Raw genomic sequence first — 11,114 nt, forward strand, 5'->3', positions numbered from 1 at the left:
TGTGGTATTTTAAAAATTAGGATTGCCTTAAATTTATAAATTAATACAGAGAACTGACATCTTTATACTATTGAGTCTTTATATTTGAGCACATGGTATTTCTTTCCATTTGTATCTTTCAGGAGGGTTTTATTGTAGTCTCATATAGATTTTGGACATTTTAAAAAATATTTATTCATTTTATTCATTTCTTTTCTTTTTTAAAAAATTTATTTATTTATTTGGCTGCATTGTGTCTTCGTTGCTGGGCAAGGGCTTTCTCTAGTTGCAGTGAGTGGGGGTTACTCTTTGTTGTGGTGTGTGGGCTTCTCATTGTGGTGGCTTCTCTTGTTGCAGAGCACGGGCTCTAGGCACGTGGGCTTCAGTAGTTGTGGCATGCAGGCTCAGTAGTTGTGGCGCATGGGCTTAGTTGCTCCATGGCATGTGGGATCTTCTCAGACCAGGGCTCGAACCCATGTCCCCTGCATTGGCAGGCAGATTCTTGACCACTGCCTGACCAGGGAAGTCCCATTTATTTTCTTCTTTTTTTTTTTTGGCTGCATTGGGTCTCAGCTGTGGCGTGGGCTCCTCATTGTGGCATGCAGACTTCTCTCTAGTTGTAGCGTGTGGGCTTTTCTCTAGTTGTTGCATGTGGGTTTTCTCTCTCTAGTTGTTGTGCAAGGGGTTCAGGGTCCGTGGACTCTGTAGTTGTGGCATGCGGGCCCTTCAGTTGAGGCATGCGAGCTCAGTAGTTGTAGAGTGTGGGCTTAGTTGCCCCGTGGCATGTGGGATCTTAGTTCCCTGACCAGGGATCGAACCCACATCCCCTGCATTGGAAGGCGGAGTTTTTACCACTGGACCACCAGGGGAGTCCCAGACATGTGTTAAGTTTATTTAAAGGTATTTCATTTTATTTTTTGCTATCATAAATGAGATTTTCTCTTCCATTATATCCTTTTTTGTTGTTTATAGATATGAGGGGCATTGATCTTTATTTCTTTTTATAACCTGCTACTTTACTAAAATCATATTATTGTTTGTTGTAAAATTGTCACATGGAACCTTTTGGGCTCTCCAGAAAGACCAGCATTTTCCCTTTTTTGTTCCAGTTCTTGGTGCTTTCCGATCACTTTCTCTTCTCTGATCGCATTGACTACTACCTCTGACCAATGTTCCGTAGTAGTAGAGATAGTACACATCCCTTTCTTTTTAATTTCTGCAGGAAGGGCACTAGTGTTTTCTTCTCAGAGACAATTTATGATTCAAGAAAGGCTCCAAACATCCTCATTATCCAGATGAGGTATCAAGATGCAGAGATCAAGGAAGAACTTGCCTCGAGGTCATGTGAGGCCTGAGTTTGACCTCAGGGCTCTCTGGTTTCATAATCCCCAGTCTTTGCAGCACACCCTCTGTTTTTAATTATCTAGATTCCTCTGTCCCTTTCCTCAACACGGACCTCATATTTTAACAGATCTTAAGAGATTTAAGAGTGGCTGAGCTCCGCGTATGGGAAGGGCACAGAGGCCCCGAGTAACAGGACTCAGTCTCTCCCCTAATTTCTTTAGCAATTCTGCTCCCTCCCAGACACTCTATGCAGCAAAAACAAGAGCCCCCAGGAAACCACCTTTCTTAGAAAGCAGCTTACTGACCACCTGTATTACTCAGTCAAGAGCCTCAAGCCTCCTTCCCCTCCCCTGCTCCGTCGGAGGATTTTTTCAGTCTTACACAGCACTCTCCCTCAGAGGAATTCTCAATATATTTTTCTCTGTATGGTTACATTTCTAATGATACTTCAGTGTCCCTTATAGACCGGCTAACAGAGTAACTATCTTACTGGCCTCCTCTCACTAAAGAAATTGTATTTCTTGAGCAGTAGACTGCGTGGTTTGTCTTGGGTAAATGCATTCAAGCTTTTGCAGGCTCTAAAACTGCTCAGTTCTTTCTCCCTCCCCCTTTCAGGGACACCAGGTTGTGAATCACAACAATGACCCTGTTGCCTTTCATTTTATTCAGAGGGGAGGATTTTTCTCGTATCTTTTATTTAAAAACCTGCTAGGACCACAAGTGCTGTGGGGAGAGAAACCTGGCCCAGACCTAGATTGCCTAAGTTTCCAGCTATTTCCCCAAATGGGTAGATCCCCAGAGTATGGGGTCTCTTTCTCTGCAAGGGACAGAAAGTGGGACTGTGAGAGCAGGGAAAATATTCAGATCAGGCCCATTTAAAATTCTAATCCTCTTGCCTTTCAATAATTTTGATTTCTCCTGTACTCCAGCTGACAGCCTCTGCTGTTGGAGGTGTAAGCCACTGGTTTCTCCCATGGAGACCCCTAAATTCGATGGAGATTTAAGCCGCCACGTTCCCTTTTCTTTCCCAGGCAGCATCTCCGCGGACCTGGCCTCCGCCCGCTCCGTGTGCTTTGAGACTCTGTGGCTGCACCTCCTCTGTCCCCATTCTCCTTTTATCTGCAGCTCCGAGGAAGGGAGGCTGCTAATTCCAACCTTGTGTTTGACCTGTTTGAGGATGAAAGGGCCTGATGTTGCTGCCAGAGCTTATTATCAGTATTATTCACTTGGCAAGAAAAGTCAGAGCACTCAGCAAAGCCAGAGAGGGAAAGGACCACCTTTTGCCCGAGCAGTGGGCTGGTGCCCAGGTCCTCCTTGGCCTCTGTGGCCACCACCTGGGAATTCTTCCGTTTTTACTGCTTAGTAGAAGTATCAATAGCTGAGAGGGTCTAACAGAGCTGAGTCACAGAGAGAGAGAGATTTGGACTTGAAAAGGAACTTCATATACATTTAACTCTAACTAGGACCAGCTCCATAATTTGTGGGTCTCAGTACAAAATGAAAATATAGAGCTCCGTGTTCAAAAAGCAGGAGAAAGGGGGCCTTTAAAGGTACTAAAATTTTCCTTTCTTCCTGGTTTTTCTCTTGACCTATCATGGTCATTTTTGCTGTTTAATCTTGCAATCCCTTGAGCATAGGGATAGTCAAGGGGCAGGTGCAACCCTCAAAGGCACCCAGGGGGCTGTGCCACATGATTTGGGGCACAGTGTAGCCCACTACTAAGGGATTACCCTTCCTGCCAGCCACTGGACTGAGGTGCCAGGCCCTGGCCAGGGATGGGGAAGTCCAGCCAGGCATCTCCCTTTCCTATAGACTGGCCACCCTAATCCATGGGGGACAGGAGACCCCCAAGAGTACTGAACCTCAGTGCTACTCTGTAGGCATCTGGATCTAGTGTAGGCCAAGAGGCTCACCCTTTCCCTGTCAGTTGCCTGCTGAGTGCACCATGGTGCTGCCAGCCCTGGATCTGCCCCATCCAACATGCCACCCTGACCCTCCCCGCCTCTGTGACCAGGCCTCTGCTGGGGGTGGGGCAAGGCGGGGAAGGTCAGATGAGGCCTTGGGTTTCCAGGGGTCTTGGGACCTGGCTGTCCCAGGGAGACAGGGACCCTGTTTGAGCCAAGACTCCAAGTTCCTGACACACGCTTCATCATGCCATTGGAGTTCACTTACAAAATACAGATTTAAAGATACAGCTAGTGAGAGTTTCAAGATGGTGGCTACTGAGTCTTAAATCCCAACTTTGGGGTCCTTCAGAGCTCAGGTTCCATAGGGCTGTACTCGGCCCATACCCGTGAAGCTGGCCCTGACTCTGACCCTAGTTCTTCCAAGGCTCACAAACCTATACAGTGAAAGAGGATGGAGACAATTTCCTCAGGCTGCTTTCCCGACCCTGCTATGGTGTGAACCCCTGAGTCCCCGTTCTGGGCTGCTTTCCATGCTGTGGCTTTTCCCACAGTGGCAACAATCTCTCTCTTTCCCCCTCTCACCTTTGTTTTTCTGAATATGTGCCTTTGTCTCCTCATGGTTGGTGGGTGAAAGCTCTTGGTGGGGGTGGGAGAGGCCCCTTCCCAGAAAGGCTCTGGGAGCTCTCAGTTAACACTGCCCTGTCCCCTTCCAACCTTTTGTTCTCTTTTCACAAACAGCTACAGAAGTGTTGGACATAAAAGGAAATCATGCTTGTCACTTGTTCTGAACTTCCCCATGGCTCCTGCAGCCTGGTTTGAGAATGTGCCGCTGAAATGGACTTCCAGCCCAACCTGCTCTTGGGAGACAGAGGTCCCTGTTGGATTTTGTTAGGGGCCCAGGCTAAGGAGGAGGTGACGTGTCTCTCTAGGTGCCCAACCACCATTCAGCCCCTTCAGGGCTCAGTAACTGAGAGCTTGATCCCAGGCCTCAAGCACAGTGCTGGTCCTGAGGAGTCAAAGGTCAGGGAGGGCTTCACAGTAGAGGTGCCACTGAACTGGATTGAAGGGTGAGGAGTTCTGCTGGGTGCACAAGGGCGGGGAGGTGGTTGCAGGTGGAGGAAAATGGGCTTCCAAGGGGCGAGGGTAAGGGAGCGTTGTGAAGGGTAAGGAATGCGGGGGCAGGTGTTTGGAAAGATGGGCAGGAAGCTCCAGGCCAAGAAGTCCAAGTGAGGGCAGAGGAACAAGAGTTTTCGGCTTCTGGATCCCAGCAACCGCCAGCACGTGTGGCTGCCTCTGAGACTCCGTGAGGAGGAGGCGGCCCTTCCAGAAATAAATGGGCTGTGGAGGTGCGGGGGGCTGAGCTCTAGGCCGGGAACGGGGAGAGGGCCTGGGGGGGTGTTGGGTCCTTCCAGGGCAGGGAGGCAGTGGGGCCTGCCCCTCAGTGGGAAGGGTGTTGTTTCTCAGTGCCCAGAAGTTGGGCCTACCATTTGGGGACAGAGAGGGCTTAGGAGGGAGCTGTCTCCCCAGGTTCTTGGGTGACGAGAGGACACTGTTGGTGGTGGGGGGGAAGGAGTCCTGCTAATAAGGCCCTGAAGGGAGCCATGGCTCCAACAGCAAGCCCTTGGCCAGAGGCCCAGCCCCCGGGGGCAAGTGCTCTGACTGAGGATGCCACACTGCACGTGCACAGCCCCTTTTCACATCTTATTTCATTTCATGCTCATAGCGGCCCATTCTACTGGTGAGGTGTTCGTCCATTTCAAAGACGGGGAAAGGGAGACATGGAGCAGATGAGCGGGTGGTCCATGTGAGTGGCAGAACCAGGATTTGAAGGGAGGTCCCGCTCATCATTGAGCATCGATTGTGTACGTGGCTCTAGGTATCCGTAGTGCCAGGAATGTATTTCTAGGCTGTTAGTCACTGATTTTACTAAATACATTACATTCAGTTAACCCCCTAACAGCCCCGTGTAGCATATAAAGTGATCCCCAAATTGCAAATGAGGAAACAAGTTCAGAGAAGTTAAGTAACTGATGCAAAGCCACCCAGCTAGTAGGTAGCAGAGCCAACAAACAGCCAAATGCAGGTTCCCCTGACCCCCAGCTTGTGCCCTTTCTATTTGTCTAAGTGATCCTGGACTGTGAGGGTCTAGACACGCAAATGACACAGGACAACATGGTAGCTGCCGCAGTGGATGTATGTGCAGGCTGCCAAGCGATCACAGAAGGAGCAGGAAAGCAGCTCAGAGGAGTAGCCAGGTCGAGGGCATGTGGTGTGTTCACGGCCTCCCAGGTGGGTAGTGTGGCTAGGATGGAGGTGGCTTCCGAAGGGCCTTGTGGACTGAGCCCCGGGCTGTGGATTGTGTCCTGTTGGTTAGGAGGAGCCCAGAGGGTTTGGGGCAGGGACATAATGCAGTCAAATCGCGCATGTCCAAACGAGCATTCTGGTGATGGGGTGGAGAATACGGGTTGGAGAGCAGGTATCAGCAAAGCCATCTTAGAGCCAAATGTGGGTCCGTTTTGCAACAGCAACAGAAAAGAAATCGTGTGTCTATCTCAGATATGTAGAATTTTCTTTTCTCTTTGATGGAACAGAGCTAAACATGGCTGGAGGACTGGGCTGTGTGATACAGAAATAACTCCACTTTATAGGTTGTTCTAACTGTATCTTCAAGTCCATGTTTTATAAAAGAGGAAAAAGAGAACTCTGTATTCATACCTAGAATCTCACTTAGAGTCACCTGAAAGGAAAATGACCCCCATTCGGGGGCTGACTGTCTTGGCATCCAGCCCACAGCACTGTGCCTGTACTGCTCTCACTGTGCACCTCTCTAATCTGTAGCCTACCTGCAGGCAGGACCTATGCAACTTATTTATCTATATGGACTTGCTGGAATACCCACAGCGTTATTATACCCATTTTACAGATAAGGAAACTGAGGCTCAAAGAAGTTGGGTAAGTTGCCCAAACCTCTGGAGCCAGACCAAGTCAGTCTCTGTTGAGTATGGACTAGGTTTTGTGGTCATACATTTTGACCTAGAAAGTGGGATGCCTGACCTCTTGTGAAAAGTCAGTGTGACATCTGAGTGCAAGAAATTGTCTGGCAAATGCTGAAATATTGGAATATTCCAATATCGAAATATTGGAATAGGGGCGTTCTGGTGGTTTACAGGATACAAATATTTGGAATCAGCACTGTTGGAGAGAATCCTGGAGGAATGGCTGTCTGAGATTTGCCAGCTTTAAGGCCCCGGACTGCTCTAAGATGGTTCTCCTCACAGCATAGATGGATGCAAGCAGAACAGCAGCTCTGGGGAAAAGCCAAGAGGACAGTGTTGGGTGTCATGCGTACTGTGCTGTCAGCTAGGCACCAGCTGGTGGTGGCGGAGAAGCATCCTGGGGTGAAGTGGGAGGCAGGAGGGGCAAGTGGGGAGCCCCTGAGTCTGTGTGCCCAGCATCACCCAGCCACACACAAATGAAGGTCCGTGAGCTCCCCCCGTGGGCTGCGTGCTGGGTGCCCCAGGGTGCGAAGGGTCTGAGCTGGCAGTTCCTGGCTGGGCTAGAGGCTGATTTAGCTCAGAGGGATGCCAAGGCCAGCATTTGTGGGAGCGGGGGAGGAGAGAAGCCAGCCACCCACAAAGAGACAGGTGAGCTGTACAAAGCTGGCTGCGGTCCCAGCGTCAGAACCACAGGCTGCAGGCAGATGTGACAGATGAGCTTAGCACCCTGGAGAGCAGGTCCTGACCAAGTAAGGGACAGAGAGGAAACCTCTGTGCCCTGCCCTGGCCAATAAGGTAGCCACTGGCCACATGTGGCTATTTAAATTTAAATGAATGAAAATGAAAGAAAAATGTTAACTCCTCAGTCTCATTAGCCACAGGTCAAGTGCTCAATAGCCAGAGGTGGCTGGTGGCTACCAGACTAGACAGTGAGTATATAGGACATTTCCATCATTGCAGAAGTTCTCTTTGAATGTAAACGAGCTCATTAATATTTTTATATTGATTACATGTTGAAATAACATTTAAAATATTTTGAGTTAAATAATATATAGTAATATTAACCTCACCTGTTTTTTTTTTTACTTTTATTACTGTGGGTAGTAAACTTGTCAATTACCTGCATGGCTCAGATTTCTACGGGACAGCCCTGTATAAATGGATACAGGAACACACCTCCATTTAGCTATTGTTTTTTTTTTTTGTTTGTTTGTTTTACATCTTTATTGGAGTATAATTGCTTTACAATGGTGTGTTAGTTTCTGCTTTATAACAAAGTGAATCAGTTATACATATACATATGTTCCCATATCTCTTCCCTCTTGGCGTCTCCCTCCCTCCTACCCTCCCTATCCCACCCCTCCAGGCGGTCACAAAGCACCCAGCTGATCTCACACCAGTCAGAATGGCCATCATCAAAAGATCTAGAAACAGTAAATGCTGGAGAGGGTGTGGAGAAAAGGGAACACTCTTGCACTGCTGGTGGGAATGTGAATTGGTACAGCCACTATGGAGATCAGTACGGAGGTTCCTTAAAAAACTACAAATAGCTATTGTTTTTAATGCCACATCCATTCAGTGGTATTCCATTTGACGATGGCTGTAAAAACCCGTTCTTAACACAAAGGTTACAGAGTCAGCCCAGGCTGATGGGACAAATGCAAGCTTTGGACCTGGAAAAATTCAGGTTCAAATCTCAGCTCCATCTCCCGACTGGCTGTGTGATTTTGGGCACATAACTTCTTTGCGCCTCAGTTTTTTCATCTAAGATTGCAATCAGTGAATGAGCCTCTGCACAGCATTGCTTTGAACCCTAGAGGAGATAGTGCCTGCACAGGGCCTGGCGTGGGCTTGGCCCCGAGTACACCTCAGTAAATTGTGGGCCCTGTTATTCTTGTTATCGTCATTAACGGTTTTAGCATGGAAGCGTAAGGGGTTAGGGTCAGTCTCTCTGGCCTCAGACCACTCACTTCCCTGCCCCCTGCCTCGGCACCCTTGCTCTCTGATAATGACCCTCCAGAGGTGCAGCAGGCAGCTGTCAGCATCCTCTCCCAGGCACTCACCTGCTGGCAGCTGCTGGTCCATGAGGCCCGGAGGGCACTGCAGCTCTCCGAGCGCGTGGCCTTGCTGTCCAGGTGCATCCGCAGCTGTGCCTCCAACTCCTGGCTGATTTTCTCAAGGGCGTGCACCTTGGCCATGTATTCCACCAGGCAACCCCCCAGGTCCTCGACGGCACTGAGGTCCCTCTCCAGGCCTGGAGCGGGTGCCGTGGCCAGGCCTGAGCTCCGCAGGCCCTGCAGGAAGACGCTGCTGATGCCCAGGGCCCGGCGGGTCACGCGGGCACCCAGACCACCTGTGCACCCACTGGGTGTCATCCCTACATAGACCCTGGGTGTTCGGGCAAGACCACCCACGGCAATAGTCCTGGAGGCTGGGAGGCTATCCAGGGAGGATGATGACTGTGCTCCCCTGAAGGGTGCCTTGTGCCGCTGAAGCGGCATGCTGGAGCTGGCCCCCGCGGGCGCTTCCACCACCACTCGCCTTGTGCTCATCGCCCCTTCTGCCTCTGCTGTGCCTGGTGGGTTTGCAGAGCCCAGTGGCTTTTGGTTTCCAGCCCCAGCGTCCCCGTGACTTGGCCTCTCTGGCAGCTTCCCTGTGCCAGGGCTGCTTTGTCTGCTGTTTTCCATGAGTTTCCACCATTCACCAAGCTGAAAGGGAAACGGCCCCCCAGGGCTGTGTGCAGAGAGGCCCTCAGGCGTTCTCCGCAGGGTCATGTGCAGGCTGTGTACATGTCCTCCTAGATTTTTCTGCGGGTAGTGGGGAGGCTGGATCAGTGCAGGCTGTGAAGGTGGCTCATCTGGGCTTGTGTATTTCGCTACCTGAGAGGGCAAGGCAGGCACCCAGCAGCCCCACTTCACAGATAAGTAAACTGAGGCTCAGAGACCTTAGATCACAAGTGCAGCGAGTGGCTGAGCCAGGACTGTCTCCAGGTGTTCCAGGGCTGATGTCAGGGATCTCCAGCCTTATCTGTGTTGCGTGTGTGACTGTGGAGGTGTGCCTGCAGATGGCTGTGAACCAGCCTTGGTGGGAGGCAGCCCCAGGGACTCCAGAGAAACAAAGTAAGCCTGTTGCTTCCTTCACGCCCCCTCCCTCAGTCCCGGCAGCAGCTTCAGGTCCCTCGCTGGCACCTTCCTGCCCCCTCCCCCCCGCACTGTATTCATCAGCTGCTTGACCTTGGCCACACTGCTTCACCTCTCTGGACCTTATTTTCCATGCACTGGCCTGGGCTCTTAACTCTCTCATGCACTAGACAAGGGACCGTGGGCAAATTCAGGTCCCACACATGTCAGCCACCTACTGTGCTCCAGATGTTCCCCACACCTCTGTTTCCCCAACTGCCAGAAAACTAGTAAATAAAAACAAAGAGGTTTTCTGGTAAGATCTTTAAGGGTGCTCCAAGTTAGGATTGGATGACACCCTCTAGACTTTAACTCATGCCCTCAGTATCCAGAAAGGATCTTGCAGCCCCCAGGATAACAAAATGGACTAAAACCCACTGCATTTAAGTTTAACCCTAGAGAAATGAAGTATCCAAAACCCAGAGCTGGATATTTACCCCAGATCCTGTAATGTGGGAATGTACCTTGAGGAGAGAAGGGGAAGGGGTCAGCTGAATCCATCCAGTGCTGGGCAGATTTCCATGCTTTACTTCACTGAGTTCTCAATTCGACCTTAGGAGGTAGGTTCAGGGTTGACATGCACTGACATTTGGGCTGCACAGTGCACAACTCCAGAAGCATCTTCACATGTCCTATGATCACCTATTCTCCCTTGTGTGATGACAACCTGAGAGCTGCTGTGACTCACCCAAGGTCCCCTGTCCAGGAGGTGGCAGAGCTGGGATGAGAAGGCCTCTTCTGACTCCTAGTCTAGTGACTTATCTAGGACCCCCTCTGTCTCCCTAAACCCAGAAAACAGGGTACCTCCCAATGTCACACAGGCAGAGTTAAATATTCTGGAATATTCTATGTGCTCCTCCCTTTTTCTTTCTTCCTTCTACTTTTTCTGTTTGAAATGACATGGAAGGTACTTTATAAATATCAATGTTGGTTATATGATTATCAGATTAAGGAACCAACTTGATCAAGTAAAGGCTGGCAGTGCCCCTTGTTTATTTAGATGTGGCTTTCTCGCTGAGAACACCACCTCTGGTGCACCCCGAAGGCCCGTGGCGCCCATTAGTCTGTGTTATAATAACATCCTCTTAAAACAGGTGATGCTGATGGGTCCCAGGAGCTGCAGGAATTCTAGGATGCATCATCCAAGGCTAAATGAAGAGCTCAAGCCACTAATTACATTGTTTACAAAGGTGCCGTGTTTAGGCACTGTTACTCTACAGAATGGTGACACTCAGTGGCGAGGTTAACTTCAGATTTCTCTGACCAAAGATATTTACAATACAGTCCTGAGCCCAGGGAAGGGGAGGAGGGTGTGTCTTGACACCAGTGTCTCCAAAGACCTGAAGACAAATGACTTTTGGGAGGAGAAATCCCAAACATGTTTCTAAAGAATTTTTTATCAAATGATAAATGGCTATTAGCTCATCACTCTGATAAAAATCCAACTTACTGTTAAAACAGATTAAAAAATACAGATGGACAGGTAGTGTTGGTACTGAAGGAAGACTTAAAAGTTATTTAAAAATGAAAAGAATGCAAAATGTATTAGCAACTTAATCCTCTGGCTAATAAAATAAGTTTATTTATATATACATGGTAGCTGAATTCTGTGGATAAGGAAAAATAAGTCATACATCCCACATATGTATATATAACATATGTATCTCTGATTACATATATTATATATAAATTTTACTTTTCAAACAGAT

At 49.2% G+C, this 11,114-nt stretch overlaps 1 protein-coding gene across 1 annotated transcript in view; it reads right to left on the bottom strand.

Annotated features, from left to right (window-relative positions):
• The window catches only part of BFSP2 (beaded filament structural protein 2), a 70,785-nt gene extending 62,007 nt beyond the window's left edge, over positions 1-8,778 (bottom strand). The window contains exon 1 of the mRNA XM_004321021.4: positions 8,290-8,778. Coding sequence (XP_004321069.1) covers positions 8,290-8,778 — 489 coding nt within the window. The remainder of the gene's footprint in view (positions 1-8,289) is intronic.
• Between the last annotated feature and the right edge of the window lie 2,336 nt (positions 8,779-11,114).

Source organism: Tursiops truncatus, chromosome 4 (genome assembly GCF_011762595.2).
Source record: "Tursiops truncatus isolate mTurTru1 chromosome 4, mTurTru1.mat.Y, whole genome shotgun sequence".
Taxonomy (NCBI): Eukaryota; Metazoa; Chordata; class Mammalia; order Artiodactyla; family Delphinidae; genus Tursiops; species Tursiops truncatus.